The sequence below is a fragment of the Daphnia carinata genome, chromosome 3 (genome assembly GCF_022539665.2).
Source record: "Daphnia carinata strain CSIRO-1 chromosome 3, CSIRO_AGI_Dcar_HiC_V3, whole genome shotgun sequence".
Taxonomy (NCBI): domain Eukaryota; kingdom Metazoa; phylum Arthropoda; class Branchiopoda; order Diplostraca; family Daphniidae; genus Daphnia; species Daphnia carinata.
In genome coordinates, this window is record NC_081333.1 from 10,957,880 (window position 1) to 10,971,424 (window position 13,545).

General features: G+C 40.6%; 3 protein-coding genes across 3 annotated transcripts; all 3 read left to right on the forward strand.

The window, feature by feature from the left end:
* The first annotated feature begins 542 nt into the window (after nt 1-542).
* On the forward strand, nt 543-9,235 carry LOC130697442 (tyrosine-protein phosphatase 10D-like). The gene is made up of 32 exons (XM_057520345.1): nt 543-750; nt 924-1,073; nt 1,756-1,869; nt 1,961-2,117; nt 2,199-2,299; nt 2,428-2,599; nt 2,678-2,781; nt 2,842-2,944; nt 3,038-3,206; nt 3,267-3,448; nt 3,516-3,854; nt 3,917-4,039; nt 4,097-4,234; nt 4,294-4,399; nt 4,474-4,637; nt 4,709-5,032; nt 5,098-5,322; nt 5,389-5,543; nt 5,617-5,814; nt 5,928-6,044; nt 6,106-6,265; nt 6,341-6,447; nt 6,512-6,631; nt 6,689-6,890; nt 6,957-7,152; nt 7,267-7,519; nt 7,596-7,790; nt 7,853-7,915; nt 7,999-8,211; nt 8,275-8,394; nt 8,451-8,586; nt 8,657-9,235. Exons 2-32 carry the CDS (start codon nt 1,011-1,013, stop codon nt 8,686-8,688), a joined length of 4,851 nt encoding a protein of 1,616 aa, XP_057376328.1. The 5' UTR covers nt 543-750; nt 924-1,010; the 3' UTR covers nt 8,689-9,235.
* Nucleotides 9,236-9,375: 140 nt separating this feature from the next.
* On the forward strand, nt 9,376-12,092 carry LOC130697444 (uncharacterized). The gene is made up of 11 exons (XM_057520347.2): nt 9,376-9,439; nt 9,494-9,567; nt 9,662-9,811; nt 9,891-10,157; nt 10,241-10,486; nt 10,547-10,733; nt 10,800-10,933; nt 11,002-11,121; nt 11,194-11,327; nt 11,396-11,621; nt 11,697-12,092. The coding sequence occupies exons 4-11, from the start codon at nt 9,947-9,949 to the stop codon at nt 11,795-11,797; spliced, it is 1,359 nt and encodes a 452-aa protein (XP_057376330.1). The 5' UTR covers nt 9,376-9,439; nt 9,494-9,567; nt 9,662-9,811; nt 9,891-9,946; the 3' UTR covers nt 11,798-12,092.
* Nucleotides 12,093-12,571: 479 nt separating this feature from the next.
* LOC130697448 (U-scoloptoxin(01)-Er1a-like) lies at nt 12,572-13,532 on the forward strand. The gene is made up of 4 exons (XM_057520352.1): nt 12,572-12,699; nt 12,767-12,859; nt 12,938-13,044; nt 13,115-13,532. Exons 1-4 carry the CDS (start codon nt 12,675-12,677, stop codon nt 13,397-13,399), a joined length of 510 nt encoding a protein of 169 aa, XP_057376335.1. The 5' UTR covers nt 12,572-12,674; the 3' UTR covers nt 13,400-13,532.
* The last annotated feature ends 13 nt before the right edge of the window (nt 13,533-13,545 follow it).

Genomic DNA, 13,545 nt, shown 5'->3' on the forward strand with positions numbered 1-13,545 from the left:
TTATTATTAAGTAACAATAGAAATATATTGTTTCTTCAAACGCTATCAGTGAGCGATTAGGCCGAACATCATGAAGACGAAACAGAAACTAGGATGTCCGTTATTTTCACAGAATATTATCTGATGTTGCGAGTCTAAGAAAATTGTAGACATGTTCTATCAGTTAGAAATGCCCTTGTCGCTTTTTGTTTATGCAGTAAATTTAAGAATTTGAAATTCAGGCTTCTCTAATGGGTTCTCACACCTTTTGTAGCTTACGCCACTTTCCCTCATTTCCACTGGGAATAATGGGGTATATGAAATTACGAATAAAATGTGCAACTTCATATCTTTACAATCTGGTTGAACGCCATCAAGGTTTCGTGATTTTGCAATATTCATTAGAATATAATTATTTACGTGGTCTTAGCACTGTTGTAATGTTATTTTATTATTACTACAATTTTTACCTTCAATTTGTTATGTATCGAACAAAAAACTCGATACCGATACTGATTTCTTTTGACTATATTTTACCCTGCAGCGGTAAATGGTCACACGCCCTCCAGATGGAGTTTGTTCAACAAGTGAAAAACATCTCTCCTTCGCTGTGCTAGTGTGTTGCAAGTCTTCTCGGTTTTTTGACGTGAAATAATATTTTTGCTACATGAAATCTTCTTTTGGCTGTGGAATATCTTTCAGTTCGCGTTTTATTTATTAAATCATACAACAACAAAAAATGTGGGGGGCTTTGCGATTTTTTATCTTCAGGTAAATATCCTACTGTTTTTTTTTAACCAGGTAGAAGTAGGGCAGGTGCCTTTCCTCATTTGCAATGGGGAAAGTGTGTCATACATGCTTCTGAGTTGGCCCATGATTGATAGAAAATTCATTTGTGTATGATGAAATAGTACTTAATTAAAATGTATTTATTTTTTAATTAGCATTGACCGCCAGAACATCTGAAGGATCTTATCATTCTCTAATGCCCATCTAGTAGTTCACTAGCTGCACGTTGGCCTCTATTAAAAATGACCAACATTTCAAACCTAGTGGTCAGCTGCTTACATGCAGCTGTAATATTCCTAATGTTGGTAAGTGATATTATATTGTCTGAGATATAATCCATCATTTTTAGTTTAGTAGACTCACTGTGTTCTCTGGTGTCAGTGCAAATATTCAATTTTAATATCTATGCTTGCTAAACCTGGCAATTATAGATCTAAAGCAACTGCATCAACTAAAAATTAATGATTGTGAATATTAATCTAGCAGTGGAGCCAATCAGCTCATTTGAATCCACCATAGATTAAAAAAATCTTCAGTTTCATGGTGTGTTACTTAATTCGACTTTTTAACCTGATATGCTTCGGCAATCGGTGGCGACTGGAAATGTAGGCCAATGGGTGCGACGTCTACCGGTGATTCAGAAGGATCGCTCCGTGAATAAAGTGACAAATGGGTACGCCGAGTAGCGTTGCGGTTTTGTTTTAGTAAAGCTTCCCGTTTTATTCTCGTGAGATTCTTTTTCCGCATTTTGATTGGCCCTAATCCAAATCTCGAGCTATCACACGCCGCGCTACATCTCGTGCTATGATTTTCTCACCATCGTTCCTGTTAAAATCCGGATGTACCCAAAATATCTTTACATTTTTGTTTTTCCACTTTTTTAATGACTGCAATCGATCAGCGACTGAGCCAGTTCTGGCAAAACGGAATTTAGATTTTTTTTTTCTACATTCATGTAATTATTTTTTATTGGCATTATTTTTAAAGGCTCAACACGTTAGCACGGCGTCATTAAGCGTCAGATTTCCCGATGAAGTTGCATCATTGGCTGTGGTCCCTCCAGGCGCAGGCCATTACCGTTTGGATTTTTGGCCAGCCCAGGTGCGTAAAAAGAGAAACATTGATCTCACCTTTTCTTTCCTTTTAAAACTTTCTTTTTGTGTTCACCCACAACAAAATGATGCGATACTAGGGAGTGCCACCGCCAAACAACACACTCCTACCTACAGAACTTCTACAGCCGATCGAACTACGCGGAGTCCAACCTGGTACCAATTATCACTTTAGGCTACTCTTCTGGAACGCTACGCTCAACGCCTGGCCGGCTTGGACTCTCACCTTACCCACAGGTTTCATTTTAAATAGCACTATGAAGTGTCTTCGTTTTCTCTGTTCTAAATGTTTTGAACGGTAATATGACTTTAAAACAGCTCCTGAACCACCATCAAACCTGGTTATCCGCGTCCGGAAAGCGGTACAAGTAACATGGGACCCCCCTGCCGTAGGCGGAGTTACTGGATACAAAATTAAGGTGCCTTGAGATACATTTAAGTTTGACTTTCTCTCCCCCTCAAACCGCATTTTAAAAAAATGTTTCCTCCGTCTTTTTAGCCAAAAATAACGGTCGCTTTACGTGTGTTTATTTATTCCTTCACTTAGCTTCACGCTCTGTCTGAACCGTTGACTGGTGTCCGCACCTTCGTTCTGTCGGCGGATGCCTCGCCTTTTCCGCTACGAGACCTGACACCAGGCGCCAGTTACCGGCTGGAATTGCACTCCATGTTCGAAAACCGAGACAGTGAAGTGGCTACCGTCCAAAATTTCACAACACGTACGTGAGATTTTTTCTTGTGAAGTTTTAAATTACAGAACGTGTTCCGTTAACTATTTTCAATTTACATTACGGTAGGGCCTAATACTCCGGGAAGGTTTATCGTGTGGTTCAGAAACGAAACTACTCTTTTAGTTTTGTGGCAGCCACCATATCCAGCTGGCATCTATTCAAATTACAAGGTGAAGTACACTATCGAAGTCCCAAGTCTGCGGTGTCTAATTTATTTTTCCTTAATCCAGGTGTCGATTGATCCGCCGGACGCAGTAGAAAGCACGTTAGAGGTCGAGAAAGTAGGAGAGCCACCTGGCCCTGCTCAAGCTCCGTTTTATGGCCTGCTTCCAGGTTTGTTTATAGTTTCTCGTGGCTAGATGCCATTCGTAATTAAAAAAAAAAGAATAGTTCTAATCTTGTTTTCTTATTCTGCGTTTTTAATAGGGAGGAATTACAACATTTCGGTTCAAACGGTCAGCAACGGAGAAATATCATTACCGACTACAGCTCAGTACCGGACGGTGCCGCTGAGGCCAAGGAATGTCACATTCGAACGGCGTCTGGTCACCTCAGATTCCTTTCAGATTAGATGGGAAGAGCCGAAGGGCATGAGGTATTTATAATTATACCGATTTAGACTTAGTACGAAACTGATTGAATACTATGGCTGCAGTGAGTTCGATCGATATCACGTATCAGTTGGGACGGGTCGGCCACCCATCATTGTTCGACGCGATGAACCACGTATGGCTTTATTTAACGAGGGTTTAGAACCAGGTCGAACTTACCCGGTTTTGGTCAAAACTCTGTCCGGGAATGTGGCATCTTGGCCAGCTACTGCAAATGTCACGACACGTAAGTTAAGGCTTCTAAATGACCGATGATCAATAATAACTTTTGAATATCGTCTTTTATTACCAAGGTCCCCTTACGGTTCAAAACTTGACCGCTTCACTTCCATCACCTGGAACCGAGGGTGTCACATCAGTGTCGGATTTAGTCCTAGCTTGGTCACCTGATGTACGTTCTCAGCAAGATGCATACCGTGTGGCTTATCAAGAGGTAGCAGAATTGGAAGGAAACCCTCCTTCTGCAGGAGATGTGACTGCATTAAACGCTGCAGATACCAGTGGCGTTTTAGTAACAACTGCTACTCAGCTGGTCATGACTTCTCTTTTACCTGGTCGAAATTATTCCCTTTCTGTCATTGCCTTAATGGCTGGAATGGAAAGCGAATCTGTCGCTGTTTACCAGGCCACGCGTAACGTTCTATTGTTTTTTTAAATCACAGCTTAAATTTTAACCGTTCTTGATGTTATGCAGGACCTTCATCTCCAATCATTGAAGAGTTAACTCCCGTACCCAATGGCCTGAATGTCTCTTGGAAATCAGATGTCACATCTAAGCAAGATAGATATACTGTAGTTTACATCCGAAATGATACTGGTATAACGAGTAAAATAGTTGTTTGAGCTCACTGGTTCTAGAAATTTCGGAATATAGGTGACCCCAAAACTCGCGAAGTAACCGAGCCGCGTATTCTGCTAGAAAATCTATATCCTGGTGCTAGTTATCAAATCAGGGTTTTCGCTGTTAGCCACGGACTGTGGAGTGAGCCAAACACTCACTTTCAAGCTGTTTGTACGTATTTTCTTTATCCAAACATTCCCAGCTTTTATTCACACTGAATAATATTTTAGATCCTCGGTCACCACGCAATTTCAGTGTGGCGGCCACCAGTTCGTCGTCTCTGCGACTAACGTGGTCCTCACCCGTGGATTCCATCTACACCAATTACGTTATCCGGTATGGTATAAGTCTGTCATACATTTTCACTAATTAGTAGTTACATAAACTTTTGATTGTGTTCCCTTTTGCAGTTATCGTACGGCTGATAATGTTAGCTGGACCGAATTAAGTTCAATCGTCAGTACGGATACAGAACTGAAACAACTGACCGCTGGCGAACGCTATGTCCTTCTGATTAATTCAGCTAGCCACAGAGTCGAAAGTGCCGCGCCCATTGAACTTCAGTATACGCTTTGTGAGTACTGTTCTTTGTCCAAAGATTGAAATTCGTAATTTGAAGGTTTTGTTATTGGTCTGTACCTCTAGATCCAAATCCTGTGGCGCGGTTAACACCCTTGGTTGATGCCACTAATGTGACACTGAGCTGGGAAAGACCACCGGGGCGTGTCGATATGTACCGACTTGTATGGTACCAAGCAGAATCGGATCCCATATTGCCTTCATTGAATTTGCAAGATGATCGCAGAAAGAGGCAAACGGACCAGCCGCAAAAACGCTCTGTGGTTGTCAATGGTGATTCGAATCATTCGTACATCGATACTTTATTCCCAGGCACCCTTTATGTCATCGAGATGACCTCCATTTCTTTCGGAGTGGAGAGCAACAAAACGTTACTTACTTTGCGAACTTGTAAGTTTAAAGAGAAAATTTTATTTCCTCTATCGCCGCCTCTTAAATTAAATCTTATTATGCAGTACCACTAATCACTTCCGATATCGTGATCGTTAAACGGCACGAGACGAATTCCTTGACGCTTAGCTATACGCCGACGCCGTCCTCAATCTCACGATTCAATTCGTATCGCTTTTCACTAACTGACAGTACAAAGAAAACAAACGTCAAAGAAAAAACCGTTGATGACCCCGACCGCAAGGTGATCTTTGATGACCTCGTACCAGGCAGATTGTATGAAATTTCAGGTAGGCGTGAACATATTTTAGTGCGTACTTTCTCTTATTTACCTAATGGATTTGTTCTATTTTCAGCATGGACTGTGTCGGGTGGCGTTACCTCCCATCCCGTCCTAAGGCAAGTGCGGCTGTATCCGGAACCGGCGTCTGCTATCAGTGCAAGGGATATTAGTGACACTGAATTAACTCTTTCTTGGAAAGCCCCACAAGGAGACTGGAACTCTTTTGAGGTTTCACTCCCTTTTTTTGGTTGAATTTTATTCTTTAGGTTTTAAATGTTCATTTCTGTGTTTATTTTTTTAGCTGAAATATTTAGACTACAACAATTTATTAGTAGCAGAATCCACCAAACAGACCTTTATCACAATTACGAATCTCAGACCGCACAGGAATTATACCTTCACTGTTTACACACGATCTGGTGATAATGGATCAGCTTGGAATAGTATTTCGCTACCCATGAGTGCTTCCTTCAGCACCAGGGAATCAGTCCCGGAAAAGGTAAATTAGTTTATTTTTAATTTGGCTTTTTCGCTCAGATCCCACAAAGTGAAAAGCCCACCAGTGTTATTCATACAATAACTTACCCGCTATTACCAATTGCTGCCTTCTAGGTTCCGACATTTAGACCTGTTGAAATTCAACCAAGTCAAATTAGATTCGAATGGACCTTACCTAGCCATGATCAAAATGGTGTGCTCATCGGATTTACCGTTTCATACGGCATACTGGTATAAGAACAACAGGGTTTAATTAGAATAATGAAATTCATTTATGTACGATACCCAATAGGGTTCGACGTCAACTGTAACTCGTGAGTTTCCTCCTGGCAGCTCGTCCGGCACAATTAGTGGCCTTTTCCCGGGCAAAACGTACTTGTTCCGAATCCAAGCCAAGACGAAAATAGGGTCGGGCAATTCGACCAAATGGGAGCAAGTTATGCCTATCTGGGGTGAGATATCCGTAGATAATAGGATTTACTTCCAATCAATATCTTTAATCCAATTGTCGTATTATGTTCGCGTAGCTCCACCCAAACCTGGTAAAAAAGAGGTACCAGAAATTCTAGCCAAAACAACAACGACTGTGAAACTTCAGTTCAAGAAGGGACTTTTTTCAGACGAGAACGGACAGGTTTATATTTATCAATCATCATGCACGTGGGGGATGTATTGTTACCATACCGTGTTCTCTCTAGGTTATTGGATATACCATTATTGCCAGCGAAGACGAAAATAAAGACATATCAACTTTGGAAACTCCTTTACTCTTACGTTGGAAGGACGTTCAAAGCTACAACGTGTGGCCTCCCTATCAGGTATGAAACAAATATTGTTTACCTAGAAAACAAGTCTACTAACTTTGCGTAATCCAGGTTGTTGAGCAATACAATCCGTTTACCAATTCGACCACTGAGGTATTCACAGTTGGTAGTGAAACCTGCGAGTCTAGAATACAATTGACTGGTTACTGCAACGGACCTCTCAAACCCGGAACTGCATACAAATTCAAAATCCGGGCTTTTACGGCCAAGGACAAATATAACGACACTTTGTACAGCCTCCCAGTTATTACAGGTAAATATTAGTTGCGTAAATCTTTGAAAATATCTAAATAAAAGCAACTCTTTGTCCTATAACAAGATCCTGACAATTCAACGGTAATCGCTGGTGTAACTATCCCTGTCATACTTCTTCTGTGCGGTGCTGCCACCGTGATCGTAATGAGAAGAAAAGGACGTCGGAGCGGAAGTGCTGCGTCCGGATGTTTGGGCAAAGTCCAACATGGGAACCATCGTGGTCCAGATGGCCTTCCATTGTCTGATGGCCTGGAAACAACGTACGCCCTATTTTTACCTTTTTTGTTTATTTTGTTTTTTGTTTGTTTGTTTTTTGTTTCTTTGTTCGTTCTTGTTCCATATTCTCTCTTTTCATTCACCCATTCGCTCAACAGGAGACCAGTCAAGCTGAAAGATTTTGCCGATCATTACCGCCGGATGGCAGCCGATTCGGATTTCCGCTTCTCCGAGGAGTTTGATTGTTTGAAACATGTCGGGCGCGACCAACCTTGTATAGCGGCTGATTTACCAGTCAATCGACCTAAAAACCGGTTCACCAACATCCTGCCGTACGACCACTCGCGTTTCAAATTGTTACCAACAGACGATGAAGAAGGCTCGGATTACATCAATGCCAACTATGTTCCGGTACCGTGATCGAAAGAATTTTGTCTTTGATTGTTGTTTTACTGTTTTTGCCCATTGTTTGCCGATTGCGATGTAGGGTTTTAATTCACCACGGGAGTTTATAGTGACGCAAGGGCCGCTACATTCAACTCGCGACGATTTCTGGCGCATGACTTGGGAATCGGGCACCCGTGCAATTATTATGCTCACCCGTTGTGTAGAAAAGGGTCGTGAAAAATGTGATCGCTATTGGCCATTTGACACCCAACCCGTTTATTATGGAGACATTCAAGTAATAATGTTAGTTGTGTAATGCACTGGGCTGGTACTACCAATTTTATTATTGTATATTAGGTAACTATTCTTAATGAAAGCCACTACGCCGATTGGTCCATCTCCGAATTCCGCGTCTGTAGGGTAAGATAATTTGTCTCGTTTTATTTGTTCCGTGTTATTTTTAATGAAACAGTTACACATTACTCACCTTTATGAAAATTTAGGGTGAATCAAGCAGAATAATTCGCCACTTTCATTTTAACACATGGCCGGACTTTGGAGTACCTGATCCACCAACAACGTTGATTCGTTTTGTCCGATCATTCCGTGATCGTGTCTCCACCGATGCTCACAAGCCAATCGTCGTTCATTGCAGTGCCGGCGTTGGCCGATCCGGAACATTCATAGCCCTTGATCGCTTGATTCAACAGATGCAGGTATTAAATATTCTTTTTTGAATATCCTGTGGGCTGGACATGCAATATCTCGCGGTATTTTAGTGCCAAGATCACATTGACGTTTTTGGAGTGGTTCAAGAAATGCGCCGCGAGCGTGTCTGGATGGTACAGACGGAACAGCAATATATATGCATTCATCAATGCATTTTAGCTGTACTTCAGGTATTTGCCCGATATTACGATTTTATGTTACATATTATTACGTCTTTCATGTCCAGGGATTTGAATATGTTGATGCCAATGGCGTCAATGGAACAATTGGCTCAAATGGTGCTGCCTCTGTTGGTCATCCGTCGATGGGCATGATTGGTGGCATCCTTACAAGAGAGATGCATGATAATCAAGGATTTGAAGGTAAGGGAATATCTTAATATTCCGAGTATTCGTTGTTTTGTTTGTCTTTTTTTTTTCTTCCTGCAAACAGATGATGAGGGAATTGCTGAATCAGGAATGTGATGCGGAGATATTGGCACCTTAGGGCAGCTATAACCTTCCTGCTATCTGCGAAAAAAAAATTTATTGAGCCCAAGCCTTGTATATTTTTATGCCATCATATTTAAATATTTTTTGTAAGCCTTACCCCTCCCCCACCCAATTTTATCTTCCCTCTTTTTAATTCGATTATTGTGACATTTAAAAAAATATGTGTGACCTCAAGTCCTCAACTTCTCATATTGTATTCCGTCCACAACGTTGCTCGTGTTTGTCTCTCTGGCAACACAGGAAAAATTGCCTTAAGGAATCTTTATAGTTATGCATTCTAATCCATGTTTTTGTTTCTTTTCTCCGATTTCTGTTCGCGTCCCGTTTTATTGGACTTTTGAAGATCTGGCCGGGTTTTAACATTGCCCGACTTTAAGTATTTCTGACTGCACTAGAGCATTTTTCTAGCATTCCCTTGTTTCATCACACGATTTTGACTTTATACAGGTCAAATGAGCTACTGTCTCGCCTTAAACTTCAATATTCAAGTGACTTTAAAATAAAACTTACCGACGTATACGTTATCTTGAAGTACTCGTTGTTCATTACCAAATGAATGACGCAATTTCACCACGACAGTTGACAGAAAAGTAAGGAAGTACAGGTCGTTAAACTATCGGATCGAGGATTCTTACCTTTTGTCACCCTTGGATGATTTTATGGCCATAAAATATCTGTGACCTTCAATCGATGTTTTCGGGAGCAATCGGATGAAACCTAAGCCGTAAGCATTATTCTACACTGTCGAACGCAGTATAATTATTAAACTATATTGCAGGGCATCGACCGATTTCACAGTCGTCTGTTCGTTGAATTGCTTTTTGCGTATTGCTACCCTTAGACACGATGACAGTAATCGTTTATGATTTGATGAGTCCTATAAACTGTTTTCATTTATTGCCACCCTACTAGGTATGTTTTGTTTTTTGTTTTTCTTGCTGCATAGAATAACGAGTTCAACATCCCATGATCAGGATGCTTTCGACGTTGTCTCTCACGCCGGGTGTATAAAACCGAACAGGACCAAGATTCTCCAGAGTGTCAGCGTCGTCTGAAACGACAACGTGGTTGCTTGTGACTTCCAAGTCTCGCTCTGGTAAAACTTTATATCTTTTCTAACTAGATTTTATGAAGAAGCAAACTAATTTCAGTACACTTTCATTCTCGTATTATAGTGGCCGATTCCAAATACCACGGTACTGTCTGGGCTCTTCATCTTACTACTCACAAGATGAAATTTTACTACGTTACGTTTGTGGCATTGGCAGTCGCCTACACGACGGCCATTCCAACTAGGAAATGCAATCGAAAACATCTTCTGGAATCTAGACTTGATGAGCCAGTCTACTACGTATTCGATCCCAATCAAGAACAATATCCTTATGGTGATTCACCCGTTTATCAACCGAGTCATCCTGTTGACCTGGCCGATGCTCAAATCCGTATTTAAAATCTTCATTGACTTTATTTGCAACTAATACAGAAAATAAGCACTGTACATCATAAAATTATTTGTCATTTTTAGAAGCCAGAGTTCCGCAGTCGCAGACTGCACCTACAACGACGTCAATCTTCGGCATCGGTTCTATACCCACATTCGGTACCCTTCCATCGTTTACGTCACTTTTCCCCGTATCGGGAACGAAATGCACTACTAACTCCGGCGATGAAGGAACCTGCCTTTCCCAGACTGAATGTGACAACCAAGGCGGAATAAAAGACGGCGATTGTGGAACTGTTCTTTTCCGTTCTGCTGGCGTCTGCTGTTCATGTAAGTGGCACAGCAACACAACATAAAAGTCATATTTCCTGTAATGTTCTTTTTGAGTAGTTATGATTAAAAAATGCTCTGAAACTGCAATCCGCAGTCCGTTGATGTGGATGACTCCATCAAGAGCGTCGAGCAAGCAGTCTTGCACATTGACGTTCCCAGCCAACCCTGGTATCAGAGTCGCCGGAACAACAATTGGTGGAGGATTGACTTCCTCCAGCAACAGTATTCGCAGCTGCCAAATCAAGTAAGTTCTCCATGAAATCAATTAATAGATGCATTATAAATGTATTTTTGAAAACAACTAATTTAGGGTGGAATTTGAAAATTTTCGACTTGCTCCACCTAATCCAAATACGACCATGTGCGACGAAGATTATTTCGCTGCAGTTGGTAGCACTACACCGAGCCAAAAACTGTGTGGCGATTCATTTACTGATCAGCATCGTAATTTCATCTACAAATTTTTTTCCTAATTCTTTTGGTTGACAAATAATATCTGTTTTCTCTGCTAGTTTACCTGACATTTAATGAAGAACAAGACGATATCACACTAGGGTTTTTCTTGACTGATGCAGCAAATAAGGATTGGAAGCTGAGGATTACGAGAATTCCTTGCTCATCTCAAGATCTTGGTCTGTAACATTCTTATGCTTCTATTTAACCATTCTTCTGGATGCAATAATAAATTTTTTTTTTAATTTTAGCTCCCGCCAACTGCCTACAGTATTTAACTAAAACGGCGGGATCAATTGAATCGTTCAACTTTAAGCAGGAATATGGAGGTTCTGTACGCCAACTTGCTGACCAGAATTACAACATTTGCTTCAAAAGACCTTCGGTGGGCATCCCCTAGCTTATCTTAACGAATCTAGTAAATAAGTCCTTAATTCGCCTTGACTTAAACAGGGTTATTGTGGAGTTTGCTTCGCACCTTGCCAAACGTTTAAGAATGTTCCAGGTTTTCTTTTAACCAAATCAGCTGAGAACGCGACCAGTGCAACCAGTGGTTCCAATTGCCCTGATCAGCTAATTATTCCGGGTGGTACAAACGGCGGAAATGTCCGCGAATCTGTTTATTGTGGAGCTGCACTCAACCCGGCGAAAAATGCGACTAGCGACGCTCCAATTTGCAGTAACAATTTTATTTCTGAAATTCAAGTGATCAACGGACTTTGTATTCAAGTGTATTTCTGTTTTATATTTATAGCTACATCTGATCGAATAACTTACATAACCGACTCCAAGGAGGCAAAAGACGAAGTCAACAATGTTGGATTTTGTTTGACCTATACTCAAAAGAAGTGTTAAATTTGTTGGAAGAATCTGTTTGCAACTGTGCGTTTTGTTGCTGTTATTTAGTTTCATTATTTAATAATCAAACATTTGTGTTTGCATTTGCATTTCATAACTACACAATTTCTTTAAGGACGCCGAAATTTCTGTCGCTAGAAATTGTTCGTTCAAAGGTTCAAAACGCTATACGTATGTATCCATCTAGTTTCTCTTATGACTTTCTTTTGTGAAAGGCGAACAGACATGCAATAACTGTAGCTACTAGAAAAATGAAAAAAAAATAATAATAAATTAAATCTTCAGAGCAAAACGAGGGTGGCATAAGAGAGAGGGTAGTACCGAAGCCTAGATCGGAGAAATTTCGCCTGTGACTTGGCGAAAGAGTTTTTCATGAAGACGCTTTTTGAAATCATATTCTTGATTGCACGCAAAAAAAAACGGAGAAAGTTTTCGGCGATTAGAAAGAAGACGGTTAAGTAACTCAGATCAAGGCGGGACTTTCACCGCCGTTCAATCACCGAGACTTCATAAAACACACATCCGTTTTTCCCCTACTTGTTATTAAGTTTAAATATTGGAACCAAATTGAGCGAACTCATTTGTTTTTCACGATAAAAACAAATCGGCAAATCATAGTTAGCATGTAAACTGAAAATGTTGAAGGAGAAAGCTCATTTTGCAAGTTAGTTATCGGAGAAACCACAGTAAAGGAGTTTAGCAACACGGGGTTATTACCGCATTGCGAGGAGCGCGGCGATGTAATCGAATGGAAAGCTGCCTACGGGCGGAAAGGTTCATATGGAAATACGTATAAAAGCCTTTGCAAATTCCGTAGATCATCAGTCTTCCTGCCTTCTAATACTCCAGCCAGTCATCGTCTTCAGCTACAAGAATGGTTTGCCTTCAAATATTTTTCGGTAAAGTTAGAATTATCGATAAGAAAAAACTTGGATTTTCATTACAACAACAAAAAACTGTTTGTAGTTTTTGTTAGTGTAGCAGCTGTGATATCTCAAGAGGAGCAGAAACCTTTCGCGGCTGAACAGGATAAAGAAACAGACGTTAACTCCATTCCTGGTAAACTGACTGATAGCCCTATGCCTTTCTTTATCGCATCAGTCATCTAAACCAAATTTTTCTATGCATACAACAAAGGCGTTGCCGGAAAAGATTATCCCAACTATCACGAGATTCCAAAAACGAATTTTGGTTGTTCGGATAAAATTCCTGGCTACTATGCTGACACAGATGCTCGCTGTCAGGTGAACATCCAAAGTCATAGCTTTTGGCTTCCTTGTATTTGATTTAATTTGAAATTGTTTTATTATAAAGGTTTGGCACTATTGCAGTCAAGAAGGTTTAGTGGATTCTTTCCTTTGCCCGAATGGAACAATCTATTCTCAGGAGAGAAGAGTATGCGAGTGGTATTACGATGTGGATTGCACAAAATCGAACAAATTCATCGATGTCAACAAAGATTTGTACATCATTCCTGAGACAACGAAAGCTCCGTCAGGAAGTGCCGTTGAGAAGGAGGAGCTAGAGGAGGACCTTTATAAACAACAACTCGTTAAAACTTCGAACTTACGCAAGAGATATACCCAAACCCAACTTTGATAGCGAGTTAACTAAAATAATTTCCACATGTGATAAACTGATAATCCATCGTTTCATCAACGGAAACTGTTGTACAATCGTATATTTTGTTCTTTGCCGTATAGTCTTTCAATAAATAAGCAACTATACTCTAGTACTTGTTTCAT

Coding starts and splice junctions, on each gene's coding strand:
- LOC130697442 (XM_057520345.1), top strand. CDS start 1,011: ATGACCAACATTTCAAACCTAGTGGTCAGCTGCTTACATGCAGCTGTA. Junction 8,212..8,274: donor GCTTGATTCAACAGATGCAG/GTATTAAATATT, acceptor GCGGTATTTTAG/TGCCAAGATCACATTGACGT. Junction 8,395..8,450: donor GCATTTTAGCTGTACTTCAG/GTATTTGCCCGA, acceptor TTTCATGTCCAG/GGATTTGAATATGTTGATGC.
- LOC130697444 (XM_057520347.2), top strand. CDS start 9,947: ATGAAATTTTACTACGTTACGTTTGTGGCATTGGCAGTCGCCTACACG. Junction 10,158..10,240: donor CCTGGCCGATGCTCAAATCC/GTATTTAAAATC, acceptor TGTCATTTTTAG/AAGCCAGAGTTCCGCAGTCG. Junction 10,934..11,001: donor TTCATTTACTGATCAGCATC/GTAATTTCATCT, acceptor TTTCTCTGCTAG/TTTACCTGACATTTAATGAA.
- LOC130697448 (XM_057520352.1), top strand. CDS start 12,675: ATGGTTTGCCTTCAAATATTTTTCG. Junction 12,700..12,766: donor TTGCCTTCAAATATTTTTCG/GTAAAGTTAGAA, acceptor AACTGTTTGTAG/TTTTTGTTAGTGTAGCAGCT. Junction 12,860..12,937: donor AGACGTTAACTCCATTCCTG/GTAAACTGACTG, acceptor CATACAACAAAG/GCGTTGCCGGAAAAGATTAT.